General features: G+C 38.0%; 1 protein-coding gene across 16 annotated transcripts in view; it reads right to left on the bottom strand.

The window, feature by feature from the left end:
• LRRC49 (leucine rich repeat containing 49) overlaps positions 1–24,665 on the bottom strand; it is a 201,467-nt gene that overhangs the window by 27,772 nt on the left and 149,030 nt on the right. For all 16 annotated transcript variants that reach the window (XR_012120775.1, XM_073212103.1, XM_073212105.1 and 13 more), the window contains 4 exons: positions 15,962–16,125; positions 8,814–9,033; positions 7,442–7,627; positions 4,508–4,617 (listed from right to left, as the gene is read on the bottom strand). Coding sequence is in view for 15 of the 16 variants with exons in the window: in XM_073212103.1 (XP_073068204.1) it covers positions 4,508–4,617; positions 7,442–7,627; positions 8,814–9,033; positions 15,962–16,125 (680 nt within the window). In the remaining variant the exon portion in view is untranslated. The remainder of the gene's footprint in view (positions 1–4,507; positions 4,618–7,441; positions 7,628–8,813; positions 9,034–15,961; positions 16,126–24,665) is intronic.

Raw genomic sequence — 24,665 nt, 5'->3', positions numbered from 1 at the left:
AAAGTCTTTTAAAGGGCACACTTTTCTTTTGTCCCAGGGCAGCTGGCTGTGGGGACCTGTTCGCAGTCTCTGTCTCAGCTTTTACTTTTCCGTTTCTCTAATATCCAGTACACCATGCAATATGTGTCTGTGCTCCTGGTGCAGATTACTAGGGTTGGCTATTTAGCAGTCCTGTGCTTCCACTCCCTCCCCACTCTGATTATTTTCCTCTGATGAGTGAGCTGGGGTTGGGGGAGTGCTTGGGTCCCGCTGGGTCATGGCTTTGTATCTTACCCTTTTCGTGAGATGCTGGGTTCTTGCAGATGTAGATGTAGTCTGCTATTATACTGTATCTTCTGGTCTCTCTTTTAGGAATAGTTGTATTTGTTGTATTTTCAAAACATATATGCTTTTGGGAGGAGATTTCTGCCACCCTAATCATGCTGCCATCTTGTGCATCTCTCGAGTTTATTCTTTCATTATGTTATTTGACCATTTGTATTTCTTTTTGTGAATTCTCTATTTATACATTTTGACTTTTTATCCTATCAAGTTTACTGTCCTTTTGTTACTAAATTTGTAAGACTTCTTAAAAAATTTGTTAAATATGTTGCAAATATATTCTCCCTGTCTCTTGCTCCCTATATTGCTCACATCTTTTTGACTTTATATCTTTTATCATATAAAACTTTTAAAGTTTTGTGAGTTAAATGCATCAAAACTTATGGAGATATTAGTAAGTATAGTAGAATATTTTTATAAACTTTGGATGATGAATACTTTTGTAAGATACAAAATTCATCTTGTTTAGTTTACTGAGATACCACACTGGGATTTTTGATTAGGAACTTTGTAAATCTGTGATTTAATTTGGATAAACTGGCATCTTTACAATATTACATCTCAGAACTCAGCAACAGTGCATATCTCATTTTTCAGATTTCCTTTTTATGCCTAATTTCATTATTTCATAGTTAACTTTGTGTAAAGTGGATTTCTTGGTGTTTTGTAGTTTTTATTGCCTCTATAAATGGGTTACTTTTTCTAATATTATTTACAATTGTTTATTATTTTTGAGGAAACATTAATTATTTTTGTGTGTTGGTATAGTATCTGGCCTCCTTGTTGCATATTCTGATTAGTTCTAAAAAAGTCTAATAGCTGAGTTCTTGGATTTTCCTTAGAAAATGGTTATTACAAAGAGTCAATTTCTGCTTTATTTGTTCTAGTTTTGTGAAAATTCCATTGTAGATAGCTTTGGACTGTGTGGACATCTTAACAATACTAATTCTTCCAATCCATAAGCATGGACAGTCTTTGCATTTATTTGGGTCTTCTTCAATTTCTTTCATTGGTGTCTTATAATCTTCAGTGTACAGGTCTTTCACCTCCTTGGTTAAATTTATTCCTAGGTATTTTATTCTTTTTGATGTAATTGCAATTGGGATTGTTTTCTTAACTCCTCTTTCTGCTAGTTTACTATGTACGGAAAGGTTTCTGTGTATTGACTTTGCTTCCTGCAACTTAACTTTATTCATTAATAAGTTCTAATAGTTTTTAGATTGGGGGCTTTATATATACATATATTATATACATATATATATTATATACATATATATATGTCTATATATATATATATGTATATAATGTCATTTCTAAACAGTGACAGTTTTAATTCTTTCTTTCCAACTTGGATGCCCTTCATTTCTTTTTCTTATCTAATTGCTGTGGCTGGGACTTCTAATAATATATTGAATAAAAATGGTGAAAGTGGGTATCCTTGTCTTGTTCCTGATCTTAGAGGGACACTTTCAGCTTTCACCACTGAATTTAATGTAAGCTGTGGGTTTGTCATATAGAGCCTTTATTACATTGAGTTAACTCATGTCTATAACTTTGACTGAGGGCAAACACATCTTTTTATAGACTCACAGACACTGAGAAGTGACTGGTGGTTACCATGGGGGAGGGGTTGGGATGGGTGGGGGAAATACGTGGAGGGGATAAAGAGGCACAAAATCTCAATCATAATATAAATTAGTCATAGGGATGAAACTACATCATAGATAATATAGTCAGTAGTTCTGTAACATCTTTCTTTGTTAAGAGATTGTAAATACGTTACTTGGGGTGAGCATTTAATAATGTATATAACTGTCAAACCACTATGTTATATACTCGAACCCAATATAATATTGTATATCAACTATACTTCAAGAAAAAAATGTGTCAAGAAAAAAACCTTATCTTTTTTAAGTTTAAAGGCATTTATATCTTGTTTCCTGGAAATTAGGTTCTGTTTGTTTGGCCAATTCTAACTGGATATATTTTTGCCTAATTTCTAATTTTATGATACTATGATTAAAGAATGTGATCTGTGTAAGTACAGTTTTTGGGATACATGGAGATTTTCTTTGAGTTTATTATATGTTCACTTTTTCACAAACATTTCATAGGTGTTTGAATAGATTTATTTTCTGAATTGGGACTAAGGTTCTAGAAATAAATTCTATATACATTTATTTGTTGAAGTATGTTAACTGTATATTCAAGTCCTCCATATCTTTTTATTTTGGTTTATTTGATCCACTGATCAAATACATTAATATCTACCACAATAACTGTGTATTTGTCAATGTACACTTGTATTTATTGATAGATTTAGAAGTATGATCTTGGTTACATTAAATTTCATCATTATTATCTTTCTTGATGGACTAGAATTTTTGGTATCATCAATTCTATTATAACTAATATAAATACTCCCATATTTGTTTATTGTTGGCATTTGCCCCTTTACATACTTCTGGCCCTTTGTTTTTAACTTTTATGTATATTGCTTTCTTTAGGGGAATGTCTCAAAAACAGCATATAACTTAATTTTTAACACAGTCTGACATTAATAGGGGAATTCATTCATTAATATATATTGTGGTATTTTCTTTTTTCTTCCCTTCCTGCTCTTTGTTCAGATCAGTGATTTTTTCCCTTTAGTGGTTTAGAAATTGTACATCTAATCTTTTTTTCTAAGGGTAGCTTCTAAAATTCTAAGATGCGGAGTTACATATGTATTTTTCTATTAATTTCTAGTGTTAATTAGTACCCATTATTTCTCCCAAAGAAAGAAAGAAACAGCAAATTTTAACTTCCTCTTAGGATTTTATGGGATTTTTATTTTTGGGTTATTAAATGTTTTTATAATATGCATGAATATTTTTTAGACAACTAAAATTTACTGATTTCTTTCCACACCACAGTGTTTTGAATTCAATGCTTCTTATTTCTTGCATTCACTGTTCATTTGTAGCAGTACTTCCCTCAATATTTTGTTTCAGAGTGGTTCTGTGGGTCTTATTTATGGGATTTAGATTCTACCAATAGATACAGTTGGGTAAGATCTGAAATAGAACTAAGTGGGGAAGTAAAGGTAGCACACAAGATACCTATTTTGTTGGTATAAATTATAGCAGGACAACATGGCTCTGGAGTCATGTTCTGGGGAGGGGAGTGGGTAACTTCTTCATCCCCAGTGTAGTTCCAGTGGTATGGTCCTGAAGGTTACAGCTGTGACAATTGTCTTCTGGTCACCCAGCTCCCTGGGCAGTTTCCTTGGTGGGCTGGTTCTGTGATATCATTCTGAGAGTCATCTCCACGCCCAGTCTAGAGTCTGCTTTCCCAATCTTTCCGATGATTTTGCACTTAACTAATTCATTGTATACCGATTGTCTTCTGCTTAGTCTAGCCAGTGTGAATCCTCTTAATTATAACTGAATCATGACTGATGCACCATCCTTGACCCTTCTCCCTCCATCCATGCCAATTCCTATCAGTCAGTGTGTTCTGTCAGGTCACCTCTTCTAAGTATGTTTCAAATTATCCTCTTCTCCATTCTCACTTAGTTCAGTTCTTTATAATCTCTCTCCTGGACAATAGACTAGCCTTTTGATTGGTTTTTATTCCTTCTATCTGCTGCTCAGATGGCAGCCTTTCTAGAACATGATCTAATCAGCTAATGGTTGTGCTCAATTATAATGCACAAGTATTCATTTTTGTTTTGCATGGATTGCAGGACTTTACAAAATCAAACCACAGCCAATCTTTCCAGCTTCATTTCCTATCACTATTCCCAATCATCCCACACTCTAAGTGTACAGAAACATTTACAACTTCTGTGCCTTTGCAGATCTCTTTCCCCTAGAACCTCTACCTGAAAACTCCTACTCACTCCTGAAGAACCAAACAAAATGTTACTCCTTTGTGAAGCCTTCCTTGATGTTCTTCTAAAATATAGGTCTCTCCTATGCTCCTATAGCCCGCTCTTATAGCATCTGAAACATTATAAATGGTTCTCTTTGAGTTATTAGCTAATAAGCCACACAAGAACAGGACTTTGAAGAGGGCCACCGACAAAGTTAATTTAGGATAAATGTTTGTGGGATGCATACATGGCACAGTTAAGAGGTATGTGGAATTTATTACTTTTTCTAATGCACAGTAATTCTATAAAAACTGTAGAAGTAAAGGTTACCTGGCATCACCTAGAATTGAAATCAGACGGTACTGGGGTAACTCAGAAGATGCTACATGTGCTAGGATTCCAAAGAGTCTTTCAGCCGTTACCATATCATTCTGTGTTACCTGAAGAGATAAAATGGAGGGGTCAAAAATGACATTGTCTTTTAGCTGATACAACAACATAATTCCAAAGAAATGTCCAAATTAAATATTTTCTCTTAGCTCAGGAAAGTCCCTTTTCCTGGGTTGTAAGAAGAAAGTTCTTATGAGTATTTCTCTTTCTTCCCTGGGCTTAACCAGAAGACATAAAAATGTGGCCTATGGTAATGGAGGATTACTGGGTGGTGATTCATTAGCTGAGAGTTAGAAGCCATGTTTCCTAAGAACTATACTTGAAGAACCTTAAATTCATAATGAATTTTTTTTTCAGAAATCCTGTATCTTATTGGAGTAGAATAATTCAGGGAAAAAATTCTAAAATCTCAATGGAATAAATTCATTTTAATAATGTGTCAAAGGTAAGCCAAGGGGTTGTTTTTACCTTGCTTCTCTAAGGATAATTTTGCCCCTTCTTGAGATACAGAACATTGAAATATCAAAACCACTCTTGTTCATTCTGAAGTTATATCTGCCTTTCTTCCCACAAGGAATAACTTGTCACAGGTATTCTTTGGGCTGGCTCATTCCTATGTTAACCAGGAAAGTACTAAAAGCTAAAAGCAGGACTTGGATTAATATGTGGGCATATTTTTTAATATAAAATGGTGTTGTTTATATTTTAAATACTATGAGTTTGTCTGTATCATTCAGTGGTTCCCAACTAGGGACCATTTTGGCCACAGGAAACATTTGGTAATATTTAGAGACCTTTTCGGTTATCACAACTGGTGGAAGGGTGGCACTAGCATCTGGTGGGTGGAGGCCAGGGGTGCTGCTAAACACCCTACCGTGCATAGCCTGCACCACAGAGTTACGTGGGCTGGTATGTCCGCAGAGCTGAGGCTGACAGCCCTTGCTAAAGCTAAATTTTGGACCTTTAAGAAATTCATTCTTAACATGAGCTATAATACACTCCACAGGCATTTTCTGAAAAACATACCCATAATTCACAAGCACCTTATAAACATAAGTCTTTCCTTTCCCTAGACTCTCAGAGTGAGGTTGCTATTCCCTCAGATCCTTCAGCTGACAACTAAATTGTTTAAGCTAACATGTCACCTAGTGGCCAGTGCCGGCCACTACTCCGTCTTTTCTTTCTAATGATCATTATTCAACTTAATTCTACTTCAAGCGATGTCATTCTCTCTTATACAAAGAGAAGTAGATACATAGTATAACATTACTATATATTGTCAAAGATGAGATAAGCAGCTTTATTTTGATCTTTTAATGAAGTGGCAAATATCCCTGAAACGGACACATTCAGAACTTTAAATCAGAATAAGTTATATTGGTTCTTTATAATTCCTCTCTAGTTTACATAGTTATATTATACCATTCATTCCTATTTCAAGGTTTTATAATAATCAGTACACTTCTAGTAGTGATCCATGTGTGGGGAAATACACTATTTTTGGTTAATTGGGAAAACAGTTTGTCCACTAATGAGGGAGAATTACTTACCCATAGCCAAAATAGCCATTTTACTTCCAGTCCAGGCTCGCTTAGGAAACCTTTGGGACTACTTACAAGGTCTGGCCAGCGACTCACAGTCTCTGGGGAAGCACCAAGAGGCTACATGAGAGGCACAAGACTGAACCAAATCTCTTGAGAAGTAGCTGGAGAAATTAATAGTCACCTGAAGGGTCCTGATTTGCCCTTCACCTTCAGCAGATGGCTGATACTGTGGTCATAGGCATACCATAGCTGATGCAAATTTTATTTGTCTCTTGCACCCTGACCCAGCGACCTCCCAGTCCCTAAACAGTATGCTGGATTTTTGGAGTCCTAGGCGAAGGAGCTCACTGTGTATCAGCTGCACAGACATACAGTTGCTATTACTATCATTCCAGCAAAGCTGATTACAAGTTCATCTTCTAATAAGGTGGACTTCTGAATTTTAACAGATAAGTGCAATATTATTTACAGCATGTTAAAAGATTTTTTTTCCTTTAGAGGATTATTTAAATTCAGTTCAGGAATTCCTCATAAAGAGGAAGAAGTATAGTTGCTCTTTTCTTCCAAAATGATATTTAAAGAGAGCATGGTCTTCTGGTAGCTGGGGGATTACCCTTGTGACGAGCTGAGCAGAATCAATCAGAACATAACTTCTCATTAATAATTTTCCAGTTATCCAGGCTGCAGACCCAAGTTACACAATATGCAGATACATCACAGGCCACTGTTACAATTAACAAAGAAGTCTAGATGTTTATTTATGCTTGTTTTATTTCCTTTTCCTCTCATTTTTCCTCTCTCTTTTTTTTACCTCTCCTCCTTTGCTTATTTCTCCTTCTCATCTCTCTTTTTTAAAAATTACTCTTCTCTCTCTATGTACACTTTCGTTTCCCCCCATTTTATTCTTCTTTTCCTCTACAATGACCCTTACTAGCTGAAAATTGGGTATTACTTTCCCATCCCCTCTTGCATACCAGGCAGTCTGTAGAGCATTTTGAAACATAAAAAGATAACACCGCCTACAGAAGCATTCTTCTTTTTTAAGAACTGTCATCCTACCAACATTTTTCTTTTCTGAATGCTTACAAACAATAGTAAAAGTATTTACTATTCACCATGACCTGGTATGATTTTCAAATTTTGCTTAGTGCTTCAGAAGTTTTTGGATAAATAGATTTTTAGCTTTTTGACATTTTAAATGTCAAGATTGAAAAAGAAATCAGTTTCCCTGAAAAGTTCTATCATGGTTACTTAAATTCCTGATCATTTCTATGACTATTTCCCCTAAAAAGGAACATTTTTACTCCAAATGATGTAATGTTTAGCTTACCTCTGTCCCATTTATTTTCTGCATACTAAAATGGCTCAGCCTAAACAGTACATAGTATTTCCAGAGTGTAAAATTGACAACTGGATTTCCTTGAGGATCGATTGTCAACTGGTCAATGCGACGGAGTTGTGCCAGTGCATTAAATTGCTGCAGCATTACAAGATTTGTTTCCTTGAATTTAAGGTGCTGCAATAATAAAATACACACAAAAAAGAGCTGAACATTGAGTTTAACCATCTTAAAATATTAACATTAAATATTCTGTAAATCTGTAAACTTTAGGCTTAGCTAATATGTTTTCAATTATATTAAGTCAACTGAATGTGCTACACTTACGCAACTTTAATTCATCTAATGATCAATGATGGAATCCATTAGTCCATCCAATATGAATTTAAAGTGGTATCACTTCTGCAAAGGACATCCCCCCATTTATTAACAAATGAGGATTCTTTAAATTACATAAATATGCAATAATACAGACTCAGGCATTATGATTTTACATGCTTTACACTGAAATTAAATCTACAAAGGATATATTGGAAATGAAACTTTCAGAACTTTATAAATACAGGGCTCACAATGCTTCTGAGAAGAACTAATTAGCCATTACTACCTGTATCTTGCCAATTACTATGCGAGCTAGCTAAACTGGCTACAGGAAAATAGATCACCAAAATTGAAATGTTAATGTAAGTAAGTGTCCTGGAGTCTGTCAAACTAGATGCTCTTTTCTAAACATACTGTCTCTCCTTCTATCTTCTTTAGGGAGGATAATGTGGCAATAGAAAAAACATGATAAAAGGCTAGGTGAGGGAAAACACTTGGCTAACAGAGAAAATAACAACAACAATAAAAACTCAACAGAAATCTTCACAGATATCAGTTTCTGCAAATGCATCCTAATAAATAATACAATAATACCATATCTGGAAAAGGCTCATTTCTCAAAGGAAATTTAATGAGCTATGAAAATAGTTTAAATTTTGTTAGGGGAATACTATAAAAATTAAATATAAATGTACATGTCCCATTAATACCAGGTACAACAAATTAATACATAATATAGGGTTAGGTGAGGTTCTGTTGAACAGCTGGTAAAGCAGAAGTATATAATATGAATACAATTATGTCAGTCCTTTTATATTCCATAAAGAATCACTTTCTAGGGAGATAATTTCCAATATTAACAGAAAACTGCAAAGCTGTTTGTGAATACTTATTTAAATCCCAGATCTTGGAAATCAACACAAAAGCTTAATCTTCCTGCCAGATAGAAACTATGTAATAAAAGGTAAAACAGGTCTTTGTTCTGAACACAAAAGTCATAACAGAGAATAATTCAGATATACTTCTAAAAGGAAATGTTTACCAGAGAATTAGGAAACTTAATCTTCAATTTGGGAAGCACTTGGACGATTTCATCAAATTCTATGAAAGCGAAGGACACGGTTGTCACCATTCCTGCTGTTTGAACACTCCAATTCCGATCTAAAGATTCCAGGGCTCCTGAGCCATACAGGGCAAGTGTGTCCCCATCCACTTCAACAAGGTGTGTGTCTGTCACACTGGCGAGTCCTGAGTCCAGAGACCTGGAAAATGCAACAAATAATTTTAAATGAAAGTCTTATCAGGCAAAGTAAATAACAGAATATAGACACATGTTGGAAAAAGTATTTGAAAAATTTACATTCACTTTTTCATTTCAATAATTAAACCCAGATCACCAAAAACTAAGGTATCAAAAGAATATCTGGAAATTTTCTATTTTTCCAGTCATATATTTTAACTAAAGAAAAGGCACATAGGAACAAAAAATACTACCTTTAAACCCAAATTATTTATATCAGTGAAAGATAATTGATATTCTATTTAGTTTTAAAACAATCCATATAATATACCATGGATATCTTTTCGTGTCAGTACGAATACAACACATTCCAGCAAGAACAATTTCAATATGGCTGGAACACTGAGACCTGGGGGAGTTGTACTTGAAGATGAAACTTAGAAGTCAGACTTTGTCCTAAAGGTTGACAGAAAAAGATTTTAAAACAAAAAAGCAATAGGACCATGTTCAGTGCAGGATTTTAAGGACCTCCAATGTGCCATGTGTGAAGCCAGATCTGGGGCTGGGAATACAAAGATGAATGAGTATCTTCAAGATCTGTCGTCTATCGTCAAGGATCCACTTTAGACAAGTAAGTTGGTCCAGTGTGTGGAAGACGCAGCGGGCAAGGGCTCGATGGAGGGAGAGTAGCAAAAAGACGAGTGCAATAGTGTCGGTCACGCCGTACGAGGGCGTAACAAAGAAGAGGATATGGTGTACTGGAAACGGCATTGGCAAGAAAGGACAGATCTTAGTTCAGATTCTAAATCTGTTATTGGTAAACAGATGTCTTTTTGGACAAGTTATTTAACTTCTTTGTAGCTTCAGTTTCCTTGTATGTACAGTAGTGATCATAACACATATTTTTTCAGGGTTGTTATGAAGATTAGAAATAATATTCTAAACCATACTTCATACTTAGCTCAATATATTTTACTGATTATTAGTAAAAGAAGAAACATAGATATACCAGACACCTAAAGGAAAATCAAAGTAGGACTTCATGACTGACTGTGGGGAATAAAGGGAGGAATCAAGCGTGACTCAAATTTTTAGAGTAGGTGTCTGGGGTACCTGGTCCAGTTTTCTACCCTTGTTTAGTTTAAATTTACACTACAAGAAATGTGATATTCTTCTATGGAGGAACAATGTTTTGAAATTTGTTTTTCCATGAAGTCCAGTATATTTCCAAGTACATTTCCCAGCTCAATATTACATAACAGTAGGCAGTCTGCCATCAAATAGGAATTCTTTTCAAGATCAAGGGGTTAATTCCGAGTCCGAATGTTCATTAATTCAACTTGATCTTTATATAAGAATGAATCAGAAAAATATTCTATGCTTTCTTGATTAGTAGAGGACTCTTAGGAAAGACAAGGTGATAAACTTAATACAATAAAGTAATGAGTCTTCGAAAGTCAGGCTAAATGGAGAATATACTCCTAAATGCCTAAATGGAATAAAAAAGACAGTATTTCAGAGAACTATGGGAGTTTATTGTTTTTGTTTAATCTTTACACTTTCTATAACAGGCTAGAACAGAAAGATTTAAAATATTTCAGAAGATTCTTTTCCCAGTGAATAAGTGGTGCTGACTCCTATAATAACGTATTTTATGAATTTCTATTACAACATTCATAGGTGTGGAAATTCATTTTATACATTATATTTTATTGGGGTACTGTTGGCTAAAGTACCACAGACAGGAAATGACCAAAAATAAACCAGCTTCACTGCATGCATCCAATGTAAGCAAAGAAAACATTACACCATGTACTTTCCCATTTCTGGCAACGAAAAGAAACCTGCAATATGTCACTTTACTGCAGAGCTCTCCCAACTACAGTGAACAGTGAAATAATTAATGGGATAAACCAAAGTTTTACGGAATTTCTTTCCTTTATGTGCCTACAATTTTTTCATGGATACTTGTTTCCAGGCATTTAGTTACACACCCATAAGCCAAAGGTCACAGACACCTTAACACAAAAATTAGCCACTTTTTTGGCATTATGAAATACAAAGATTATAAATGGGATTGTGAAAAATGGAAAACCTTACATAGTATTAAAAAACAAATTGGAACCCTAAGTTAGGGGACTCTGTGGCCCTCAGATTAGCTTTCTACCTTCAGAAAGATCTATGTGTATATACCATTCCAGAAAGATATTTAATTATATTAAATCTAATTATATATTTTTAAAGACTTAACGGAGAATACAGAAATACAACTTCCAGTATTTAAAACACTTCACTTTGTACTTTCAGATTAAATAGCAGAGAAACGGAACACATGTGCTTGAAAACTCTGCCTTTAAGACTCCATTAAAAGTAAAATGGTGTTAACCCACAACAACAAGCAAAATAGTGGGGGAAAATACGCAGCAAGAAGTTTCAGAAAATTTGTAGAAGCTGGAAAGCAAAGAATGTTGAATGGAAAGAAGAACAAAGGGAGCCACAGCTTTGAATACATACTGGGGACAAGAACAGGGACACCCAAACTACCCAGTAGCACTTTGGAAAGAACAGCAGACATGATGGAAGATGGGAGTGACAAATAAGACTGAATGCGGGGGCATTAACTGAAGGTCTGTAAAGGGACCCTACCACCCACTTCTCCCACTGCCACGAAACATGCACGCAGAGTAGGACTGCACATGGGTGGGAAAGGAAGGAACACTCAATAAACAGCACCAGGGCAAGTCGTTATTCCTACAGGGGAAAAACAAACAGATCCGACCTCAATCTCAAGCTTAAAGGTCAGTTTCAGTGTAAGACGATGAAAGGTCAAATTTTAAACCTTTACGAGGATAAAATGTGGGAATATTTTTATACTCTCAATGTGGAAAGGATTTTTTTCCCTTAAACATAAATCAGTGGTAAAACATAAGAGAAAAGGTACACATATTGGTATCTTCAAAATATAAATGGTATTTAAAGTCATCTTGCACAGTGCAGAGTTGAGAGATATTATAGCAGATGAAACAAAAAACTGAGGTTTAATATACATTACAAAAATTACTAGCAAAGAATGTGTGTGTGTGTGTGTGTGTGTGTGTGTGTGTGTGTGTGTGTGTGCATGTGTATAATGTTGGGAGGAAAAAAGGTGAGTGAGCTGAATCCTATTATAAAACATTTATCTAAATCTTATAAAAGAAGAAATAGCATGATACACCTTTAGAGATTTGGTGGAAAAGGAATTAGTTAGCAAGATATAATTAAAGAAAAACAGAATAGCCACATAGGTAGAAGGAAAATCAGTGAATGTATTATCAAGAAAGTCAGTGCCAAGAGCCTTTCAACAATGAAGAGTGTCAACTATGCCAATGTTGTGGAGAGCGCAAGGAAAACAAGTACTCACAGGTCGAAGTGTCATCCTGGATCCTCTGGTTGAGAGCCCGTAGTGCAGACATATGTAGGGTATAGTAAGCCCTTTGAGAATAGTTTTACCTTTCTGATACAAGATTTTACAGGAATTGGATAACAAACTAAATTGAAGAAATTAGCTACAACCACTAGAAGTTGTAAGTAACTGATTTTACATTGTATTTTTCCAACTTCAAATATCATCTGTGTCTTCTTGATTTAATAGTTATTCAAAGGGTCAAGGATAATGTAACGGTGTCTCCATGGTGCTTTGAACTTACATCAGTAGAAAATAAATCCTGTGGTAGAAATTGTGGATCCCCTTCATAATGATTCGTTGTTACTCTCCATATCCTCTCCATTGAACCCACACACCGTTTTCCCCGTTTCTCCCAACTCCTCCTTTGTGCTCCTTGCTTTAAAAGCCTCTGTCTTTGTGGAACTCCTATTGAGAACCCTTTTCACTAACAGATACGGCCTCTTTCTCTTGGAACTGATTGCTTGTTTTTAAGACCATAAAAGCAAAGACTCAATACTTTTAAATTATTGTAGAGGGTCACAGAATTTTTGGCCACATACTGCTTAAAAAGTTAAAAGAGCTAGGAAAGTCACATTAATAATCTGGAACCCACCTATCAGAGGTAGTTTTGCCAGGTAAAAGAGCCAATCAGGAAACAAAGACTCCTACACTCATTGCAGCTGTCAACACTTTAAAACCTGAACAGTGAACAGCCCTGTAATGAAAGCCTAGGATGCATGACTGAGATCGGAAGAGATAAGGGTGGTGGTCATTGTTAAATGTTTTGGCCCTTGGTTCCACCCCTAGTTCTGCCATCAGTAACTCCAAAGTCTACAATAGTAGCTTCAACTAATCTCCCTCTGATGACCTGCACATCTGCTCTTCTCCAACAACTCACTCCTGTGGTCACAGTAATGGCCTCCAAATTGCTCTTAATGTTGCCATTACTTAGATGCATTCCAGCTGTAAAATCTCCATAACCTTATTCTGACCATACATTCCCACTGTTCCAGCTATTAGACCTCTTACAACATGTACTTCTCATCTTCAACTCCAGTCCCAGAAATACTAAATTTTTTCTCAACCTGTTGGCAACTTTGTTTTTTATTCCTTAGAAATCCAGCCTAGACTATATGACCCATCATTTCATTCTTTTGTCATTATACTTGAATATTTTATTTCTTATCTTTGATCCATTGTCTCCTTATTCTTTAGCAGGTATTTAGCTTCTCTACTTTTATACCTAGGTACTCTGTGCTCCTGGAATACTCACTCTAGCTCCCCCTGGATACCAAACAAAACCTGAAAAAGTGGAGATATATACCATGATTAAAATGATGATATATTATCTTGAGAATGTCAAACCTTCTGTAAAGAATAACTTAATTGCCATTTGACTAAGATTCTTAACATTGTATTTAGATTAAATGATTTTAAAGTTCATATGTAAGAACTTTACATGTGTGACTTCTCAGTGTGTGAGAATCGGAACTTTGAATAGTCGAAATAGTTGAAAGTAGACTTCCTCTACTAGACATTAAAACTTCCTACAAAATGACTATAATCAAAATAGTCTGCTGTTGGCATTAAGACAGATAAGTAGATCAGTGTAAAGGAAGAGAAAGTCCAGAAATATCTAAATATTTATGGGAATTTAATAGATGAAAGTGGCATTCTCATTAAAAAAGAGAATAGTTTTACTAAGGAAAGCTATAAGTGAACTGACTAGTCAATTGAAATAAAACCAAGTTAGCCTCTTTCCCAATACCATATATAAAAATAAAGTTGATGTATAAAAGACTTTTACAGACTTATTAAAAGTTTAGAATAATATTTTCAAGATTATTTGGATAAACTCAGAACTAGGAACATTTCTCAAGGAAGACAGGAAAAATATACTTTAAAAAAGAGAAATTAGAAATAGAACTAACTTGTGTAGAATTTCATAAATCTAAAGCCCAGTCCTATAATGTTTCAACTTTTAAAAAGTGTTACAGTTCTAACCAAGTACAATTTTATTCTGAAATTTTAATGATATTAAATAAAGCTTGAGGGCAATAGGAGAATGATATATTTGTTATATAAAGTATCACTTAATTAGAATTTCTGTTCTGTCGCTCTATTTTTCTAGTTGAGAGAGCTGTGGAGCTCTACATTTGGATATCCAAGTGAGCTAAAAGAAGTGCATTGACCAATATAAATTAATCCTACAACTAAAAATTTTAAAGTATATTTATCTAACTATGTGTCAAACTCTTTAACTCCAGAAAATTTCCAAAATATTATTCTTATTCTAATGCCTCTTAAATTCTTTTCCTTATTACATTCTTTATATGTAGAAAGCTAATATAATACTGGCTAAAAACTTGAAATAAAAGCTGTATTATATTTAGTTTGAAACGTCTCAGAATTTGGTTAAGGTCATTAGCTGACTCATCAACTAAGACAAAATTGAAATGCATTCTATCTTTGACCTGTAGGATTTATTTTAAAATTATGTATATTTTAAAAATTATAAATAAACTACAAGATATATATGCTTTATATTCTTCTCTTTTACTTGATTCCAATATGCTTTCTTGAGAGGAATAAAAATATGTGAAGACTCGATAGTGTACTCATATTTCCTCATAAACCAGAGAAGAAAATCCTCATAAATCATAGAAGAAAAGAGACTGTGAGCCACTGGAATAGACAGACATTATAGAGTCATCTATATAGATATTATAATGTAATATCTCTCTCTATATATATGCCTATATATATATAGAGAGAGAGAGAGAGAGAAAAGAGAGATGCAACTGGAGTAATTACTCAGATTTAATGCCAAATTGCACAATACTACTCGTTAAGGAGTAAGTTTTGGGGTTTCTGGGGACACAAGAGAGGTTAAGACAAGCAGGATTCCTTTCCTCTTGACGCTTATATTCTAGAAGGGAAGGCAGATATGAACAGCTCATTATTCACTAGTTACTGAATGATGGATGCGGTAAGTGCACTTACCAGCAGAGCACTGGGCGGTACCTGATCCAGGTCAGCCTCCAGGAAGTAGTTAGGGAACGCTTTTCCGGGGATGTAAGACCTCGAGGCTGAGTTGGAGTTGGCCGAGGCAGGGGGAGGGGGGAGGGGCAGGGAGTGGTGGTGGGGATTATTATACAACTGTTTCTAGGAGAAAGGCTCTGAGGGAGGAATTAACTGACTAAGTCAGTGAGGCTGCAGCATGAGAACAGGGTGGCCGATGCTTTGGAATAAAGCAGGTGAAGTAGGTAGAGGGCTTCATAGGCTATCCGAAGTAATCTAGATTTTTTTTTTTTTATGAGAAATAGGAAACTCCTGAAAGTTTTTTTTTAATGAGTTCAGTTTGTATTTTCATTATTTCCATCTTAATTTTTAAATTTAAACTTCTAATTTCAGTAGGTTTTCTTAAGATAACTATTTAAAAATAATTATATGTGAAATGATTTCCCAGTTTTGCTTCAAATTCAATACTGCAAAGACACTAGTATCTGGAAAGACCATTGCATACCCTGTTTCCTCTGGAAATGCAGAGATGGTGCTTCCATCCATCTGACAGGGGTCCTGAGGAGAGTCAAACTCTTTTCTATTTTGATTTGTAGTGATATTGGTTACTCGGTGTTGTTGCAAGTCCCACTTTCGAGCTACGTTGTTAATTGTTAACCTTTTCTTCTCCTGTGAAAAAGTTGATTGTGACAAGAATTATATGATGCAATTTTTGTAGCAGGAAAGGAAACTACCCAAGATGCATATTTTTTGTACTACTTATTACACTTTTAAAAGGAGTATATTCTTTAAAAGTAGCTATCAAGTATTTATCCTAAAAGTACAAGTAGTCTTTATTTACCCTGTGTATTCAAACATCTCAATAATGGTCTGTCTTGTCTGAGGGTTTCAGCAAGACCAAGATTCAGTGAGACTGAGAAATGACAACAGAACATTCTTGGAGTAAAAGGGTTTATATATACTGGGCTTTATTCTCACAGTGGTAGGTCAAGCACTATAATCATGTCTGCATTCAGCATCTGCAGGTCTGCGATCTACGTCCATCTCTGTCTCTGCCCAGAGACTCAGTCAATAATAGCTTATTGCCTATGGGTGTGACAGCATTAGCCTAGCAGTAGGCCATTACATAATCAATTAGTTTAGGGTCAGGTGAGGATCCTGGCCATAGGAACATCCATCATCTTAAAGAAAAAATTATATGTAAACAGTAAGTATTCCCATTGGGGATAAGAAAATTCACTATTTGGAAGTTAAATGACAGAAGTTTATATGATTTGTGTTTAAACATAGCAGGAAAAAAGCTAATATTTTAATTTTCCTACCCAATAATTAGAATATGGTAGAATCATCTTGGGGTGAGGGTAGGAGAGGGATTGATTAGTGTTCCAAGCTTCAGAGCAAAAATTACAGTGTCTGAAAATTAGTAATTATATATGGTCTACTAAAAGAAGCTATGCTAGGTTGAAATGTAGCTAGGCAACTAGTACCATCCTAGAAATAAGTTCATTCATTATATGCAATGGATGTCTTAGGGCAGTGGTCCTGAAACCTCAGGGTGCCTCAAAGTACCTGAAAAACTTATTAGACCACCAATCACTGCTTCTCACCTCATTCTGACTTACTTTGTTTGGGGTGGGGATCAAGAATTTGCATTTCTAACAGGCTCCCAAGTATTGCTAATGCTACTGGTCCACAGATCTCAATTTGAGAACCACTCACTTAGGTCACTGGGGCTCCATTCTCTCATAGAGACCTGTTGAGAAAAGCAGAGCTAGACTCCTGAAAGAAACTGTGCTATGTTGAAATGTTTCTACTCAACTTAAATACATTAAGGAGGAAAAATAATAACTATTCAGGTAAAGTACCCATTATCATAAGTTAACATTTTTAAATGGCATGGCCATTAGATCAGGGAGCTGAAAATAGACATTCCCTTTTCTATTTACTCTGAGGACAATCATCCACTGAAATATCAGCTGTGTGATACTGACCCCTCTTGACCTGCTCCCTCCAGGGCCAGTAAAGGCTGTTAGGAAGATTCTTTGCATTTCTTAAGTGCATATGAAGATGCAGAATAACTACTTTTAATTCTATCTCTGCCTTTATTTGGATGGAATATTTAAAATTTTAGCATGTCGGAATGGCACTGGGTAGGAATGAAAAGTGATGACAAAGCTTAACTAAAGCTAAACTTCTATGATCTATTCCGTGTTTAAAAATGTTTTTAGCATGGGTTTTTTTTTTTACTATTGGTATTTCAAATTTGTCTATGTAGTTAAATGAGTTACATTTAATGTGTATATATTTCTGAGGCTTTTTGATATTTTATGTAAGTCCTCCTTATCTAAAGCAAGTAGGAATCTGCTATTCTACTTGCCTTGCCAATGGGTTTCAACCCTGGGCAAGTTCATTCTTGATTCAGTGAGAATGAAAAATGACAGTGGAACGTTTTGGGGGTGAAAGCATTTATACCTAACTTTATTCCCACAGTGGCAAGTCAAGCACAAGAATCTATCCACCTCAGAGCAAGTCTTCATGCAGCAAGTTGGTCTCTGCCTTAGGCACTGCCACCACTCCAGCCTCTGCTCTCCTGCAGCCCAGAGCACTGGGAGGAGCTCTTTATATAGTCAGTAATAATGTATTGCCCACACGTGTGTAGTGAGCGAGCTGACCAGGGTCAGGTAAGAATCCTGGCCATAGGAACTTCCATTTTCTCCACACTACTGTAAATTTTTTTCCCAAATCTATAATAAAAGGCATCTTACCTTAAGGAATTCTGTCTCACTTATTTGCAGATGACTGGGACAACCCAACTCTTAATCTAAGGAATGCCACTTTTTTTACTCAGTATTAAGGCCATTTTGAAAGAGGAAGGGGCATTGAGTTAATGGAAGATGCCTATCATGCTGGCTCCATGCATTTGGTTTTCTGGCTGATGGGTTTAGCAGAGAGAAATACTCTTAATGAGGTAGACATGGCAGTGTTTAGAAAAAAGACACAAAATATCTTTACACCACTGTGTGTGTAGCACATTTAGAACAAAACACTCTGAAAGTGCAGACACTTTCCTATAACCACCCCAAAGTTAAATTTCCTTTATTTGGGTTATTAAAATAAGATCAACACCTTGTTGACCAAGAGAGTGGATATTTTTACTGGGGACAGAAAAAAGAAAGATATTTGTAAAAAGAGGAGTGCAGCCTGGGGACCACTGGCTGGCTAGGTGTCTTGCCAATGGGTTTCAGCCCCAGGCAAGTTCATTATGAATTCAGTGAGACTGAAGAATGATAATGAAACATTCTTGGGGTAAAAGGGTTTATTACCCAGCTTGTCCTCCTGGCCATAGGCTGAGCACAAGAATTACATCTGCACTGGGCAGAGCTCTTTACATAGTGACTCAGTCAATAGCTGATTGCCTGTGGGTGTGGAAGCAGCAGCCTAGCAGTAGGATCCAAGCAGTTTAGGTTCAGGTGAGGATCCTGGCCATGGGAACTTCTATTTTTCCCACAGTAGCGGGCCACAGAAGGACTCTATGTATCTGTGGAGCAAGGGAAAGAAGGGGCAAAAGAAAGGCTAGAGATTCCGCAAGGGAGAAGAGGGCATCCCCAAAGGAAACTTTACGCCCGAAGATCATGGATGCATTTGGCATATCAGTTACACCCATGTTTCTAAAGCTAAATGGCAATAAACTGCTAAGTCTATGTTAAAATAACAATCATTTTAAAAGATGCCAAATTTCAGCTTCTGCCACTTGACTGTATTCTTCATTGTCCAAGCAAGACTACCCCAGTATGCCCCATACATATCACTTTCATTCATTTCCAAAGTTGCGAGGAAAACAGAACAGCAACAAGGCAGAAGATGTGTGGATGAACTCCTGTCCCTTTATAAACACCCATTCCATTTTCTTAATGAGTAATACATGCTGTGTGAGACAATCCCAGCAAACGCTGAAGGTCTTTGGTATCATGACCGCAAATCTGAGCTAGGACTAAACTCAGGACTGCTGATTTCCCATGCCTTTCCTCTCATGAAAAATTTTAAGAGCTAATTAAAGAGTCCTATTTAGTGACTTCAAGAGAAGTATTAACTATTTGGTGAAGTTTTCATAAAAATTTTCCAAACGTGTTTGCTAAAAATTTAATGGCACATTTCCAAAAATGCTGATGGTTACAAGCAGCTGAACTGGGTATATAAGAAAAAATTTTCAGTTCAAAGGTGGAGTCCAGTGTGATATGTTGCTTATACTAGGCTTAACTTAGACTAGCAGCTTTAAAGCTAAATCATCTATGACAGTTGCTTTATTTTTCCTTTCTATGCTCCAGGACTCATATAAAAGTGTTCTTTAGGTCTGGGAGCTTTTTGCCTATTTATTTATTTTTATTCACTCACTTATGCATCTGATAGCAACAGCTGCATGATAGGAAATACTACTTTTTCTAAATGAGCCAGTAAGGAAGTTTGCCAATAGTATTATCCAGCAGTGGTAAACTTGCTGCTACACATTTCAGAAATACTGCCTACAGCTTTGTTTCCTATACACCAAGATGTTTTTGCCCAACTCTTTAGGATATTCTAGTATACAGAAGGACAAAAATCATTTTGGCTAAATCAATAAGAAGGTAGTGATGTCAAGAGGGGCTCAAGCACATCTAATTAATGGGATGAGGGAAAACAAGTCAAAGCTGGGGAGAAGTCAAGTGTTCAGAGAGAACAGCAGGTAAGAAAATTGTAGCACACTGTGTAACAGTCCTAATTACTTTTGAAGTGGTAGTCCTGGCTGAAAGGGCTTGGGACCAAATTCCTTTTTTGTTGTTAACTTAGGAGAAATTTTCACAGAGTGAAATACAGATTCAAGTGTGCTCTCTGGCCAGTTTTGACAAATGCATATTCCTGTGTAACCCATACCCCTCTATCCAGTTATGTAGCATCTCCATTACTTCAGTAAGTTCCCTTGTTTCTTCAATTTATTTTATACAACTTTGTATCCCTACTAGTCATTTTTAAATTCTTCAGGCCATTTTAATTTTAAAAACAAAAGCATCTACATAAGACAAAATGAGTAATGATAATCAGGGTGATATCCTTAGTTTTGGAGCATAGTATGAAGCATAATATGAGATATAAACTTTAGTCTGCATTTATTACTATGGGGAAGTTGGGGTTCCTATGGCCAGGATTCTCACTGAACTTAAACCACCTGATGATGTAACTGGCCTGTTGCTAGGCTACCGCTTCCACAACTTTAGGCAATAAGCTATTACTGTGCTACATAGAGAGCTTGGCCCCAGGCAGAGACACTAGTGCTTGACCTACCACCCAGAGAACAAGCCAGTAATAAACCCTTTCACCCCAAAGAACGTTTTGCTGTCAATTTCTTTAGTCACACAGGATCCATAGAGAACTTGCCCGGGGCTGAAACCCACTGGCAAGACAATTGGCGTAGTCGGCAGGATTCGTTGTTGACCAAGGAAAAAGACAGGCTGCGTTTATAGGAGGGGTGTTTCAGTGGGCTACCCCTGTGAATGGGGAACCAGTGGATCATCGCCCAATGGGTATGTGGTCTGAGGTGGCTTGCCTCCTAGAGAACTGGGTTGCACCCCAGGACTGGAGGCAAGTTGAGGTGACATCTGAGGCAGTAGGGGTGGCTCTTGATAGAGTAAGCAGATCCTTTGAGAAGCAGAGTGCCTGGGAGACAGCAGGGACTGTGGGTTGGCTGCTTCTCACAGTCTTAAAAAGGTCTACAGAGGAGACCCAAGGAATGGCGGCACGAGAATGTGAGCTGCAAGCCTCTGTGGATTCCCTGAGGAAGGAGATGGCCTGGATGCGGGAGGAGGCAGCTTGAGAGCGCCGGCAGCAAGGAGCCATTGGAGATGAGATGGCAGTGCTGCCAGGTGTTCTGAGGGAGGAAGAGGACATCAAGGAAAAAGGTGAAATCCTGAGGGAAGCACAGGCGGAGGTGACATGAGAACGTCAGCTGTGAAGCATTGAGGTGAAGGTAAGAGACCTTCTGAACACTGAGGTGGCACTGCTGCAAGGCACAGTAGCAAAGGTAAAGGTTGTAGTAGAGGAGGCACTAGGGGTACAGGAGAGAAAGGTGCCATCCACCCCAGAAATGGAGGAGCTGGGGAAGGATGAAGGGGTGGTGCTGGTCCCTCCTGTATTGAAAGTATGCCCAGTGGTTGTAAAGAAAATAAAGACCCAGCAGCTGAAAGTTCCTCCAGGAGAGGAGAAGCCCCCTCCCCAGGTTGTGGAGCTCTCTATGCTCCGCCCCTGTACTCAGGCTGAGCCGGTGGATTTGGGCTCCCAGTTTAGGTAGAAGCCCTCAGAGTCAATATCAGTTTGGCTCCTGCATCTGTGGGACTTGGGGGTGGACGGAATTGTTCTGTGGGGATCAGAGAGGGAAAGATGTCTTCCCTGACAGTGCAGCCCGCCTTGAGGCAGTGATTACAAAATGCACATCAGACCCCAGGGAGTCACTCCCTCCTCGACTGGCTATGGCTGCACTTTGTGCTGTGTGGTCCAATCTGGGTGATCTGCCATCCTCTCCTGCTAGATGGCAGACATATGCTGAGCTCCAACAGGTGCTATGAGAGCTAGGCATAAGAAATGCCATCTATATGGATTAATGATTGTACATTGAGCGTTGACCCCCCTATACTGAATTTTATTGTTGTTAACAACCATTTGATCAATAAATATGAGAGATGCCCTCTCAAAAAAAAAAAAAAAAAAGAAATGCCATCTATAGTCCAGAGAACTAGGGCCCAGATGAAGGGATGTTCACTACTGGGATGAGAAATATTGTGCTTCAAACAGCTCCTACATACCTCTTTGGGTCTCTAGTGCCCATTCTTTCCCCTTACTTGGGGCAGCCCAGAAGCAAGGTGACATGTACAGTAGCAGACATAGAAGAGGCAGAGGGAATTAGAATCTGGAAAGACATAAGACCTGTTACTCACAAGAAGAATTTACAGGGCCCCATGAAGGTTACGAGGATGCAGATGTGGGTTGATCTAATATGGGCAGGAGCAGATGGAAGGAAATTAGATGGGAAGTCAAATAGAATCTTACTAGAGCTGTGGCAACAGCTGAAACCAGAGCAGCAGTTCCAGCCATTAAGACCAAGGAAGCAGAGGTCAGAGACGAGTCTGACCTGTGTGTTTGCAAGACTTCCTTCTGGAGAACAAGCCAACCTCACTTGAGCCCACACAGGAAGGTGATTGGGGGACACGGTTTGACTGAGGGGAAGGTTAAGGTACCTGCCCTGAGGGACCAGGGGGGACCAGAGGCCACTTGTTGAAATAGCTATCTATTGGTCCCCAGTGAACATACAATATGTCCTGGCTCTGGTGGACACTCAGGCTGAATGTTCACTGATTCATGGTAACCCTGAGCAGTTCCCAGGGGACCCCCACTATCATAGATGGATACGGGGGGAAGGCTATCAGGGTGAAAAAAGCCCAAATCCCTTTGGAAATAGGGCATCTACCCCCAAAGGAGCATACTGTGTATATATCTCCTATCTCTGAGTATATTTTGGGGATTGATACCCTGCAGGGTCTATGCTTACAGACCACTGCAGGTGAGTTCAGACTGAGAGTACATGAGGTGAAGGCAGTTCTGAGGGGACATGCTAGGCACCTGCCCATAGCTTTGCCTGTGCCTTGGTGGGTGACTAATACCAAACAATACAAACTGCCTGGGGCACAAAGAGATTGGAGAGACTCTCCAGGAGCTGGAAAAGGTGGATATTATAAAGCCCACCCATAGTCCTTTCAATTCCCTATTGTGACCAGTAAAAAAGCCAGATGGCTCCTGGCGTATGACTGTGGATTACAGAGAACTGAATAAAGTCATACCCCCTATGCGTGCTGCTGTCTCTTCTATTGCAGGTTTGATGGATGCCCTCAGCCATGAACTAGGAACATACCATTATGTGGTAGATCTTGCTAATGCCTTCTTTTCCATTGACATTGAGTAGGAAAGTCAGGAACAGTTTGCCTTCATGTGGGAAGGGTGGCAATGGACTTTCACCATCTTTCCACAGGGATACCTCCACAGCCCCACCATCTGTCATTGACTTGTAGCCCAGGACTTGGCTACATGGGAGAAACCACCAACGGTGTGGCTGGACCATTATATTCATGATGTCATGCTCATGTCTGATTCTCTTTCAGATCTAGAAGGTGCAGCACCTAGACTGCTGCAACATTTACAGGAGAAAGGATGGGCTGTGAACTGTACCAAAGCTCAGGGACGTGGTTTGTCTGTCAAATACTCGGCGGTCACCTAGTTGGATAAGACCAAAGTTATACCAGAAGCAGTTATAGATAAAGTCCAGGCCTTCCCTACTCCTACAACTGTAGCATTGCTGCAGGAGTTTCTGGGTCTTCTAGGCTGCTGGAGAGTGTTTATCCCGCTCTTGGCACAAATTTTGAAGCCCTTATACTGGTTGGTATGAAAAGCAATCAGGTGGGACTGGGATGAGACATGTACATCTGCCTTTACTACAGAAAAACAGGCAGTCAAGGCCATACAGGCCTTGAGTATGATAGACCCATCAAGGTCCTGTGAGCTGGATGTTCATGTGACTGAAGAGAGTTATGGCTGGGGTCTCTGGCAGCGGCTTGAATGAACTCACCCACCTACTGGATTCTGGTAACAACTCTGGAAAAGAGGCAGAGGTATGATACACTTTGATAGAAAAACAACTGGCTGCCATGTATCACACTTTGCTGGCTACAGAACCCATCACTGGAATGGCCCCTCGAGTGAAGAACTCCAGTGCTTATTGGGGCCAGTGACATGTACTAGTGAAAAGCAGGAAGGACTCGCTTTTGAACCATTAGTAGCAGAGTCCCTGTTGGGAGAGAGGAGCCCCTATACATGAAGAAGCATGGTCCACAGATGGCTGGCTCTCCTGGCACCGTGGGGACAAGGCCTGGAAGCTGGCCTCCTGTGTATTCCTGGAATAACAGCAGAGTGGCCACCAAAGGTCACTGAACAGCCAGAAGGTAGGAGCATCTTACCCGCGAGTTTTGTTTTATATTATGGCCAGTGCGTGCACCTCTAGTAGCACTATATATAGACCCTTCAGTAACCCCCATGGGGAAAGGAGTAAAAGTATGTTACACTAGACCTGGAAGGGACCCCCTTCCTGCTACAGCCCTATCACAGGGCCACTCTCTTGCATGCGTCCTACCTGA

The sequence above is a fragment of the Manis javanica genome, chromosome 8, assembly GCF_040802235.1.
Source record: "Manis javanica isolate MJ-LG chromosome 8, MJ_LKY, whole genome shotgun sequence".
NCBI classification, from domain to species: Eukaryota; Metazoa; Chordata; class Mammalia; order Pholidota; family Manidae; genus Manis; species Manis javanica.
The sequence above is the reverse complement of the archived record's forward strand: the minus strand, read 5'-3'. Positions and strand labels throughout refer to the sequence as shown.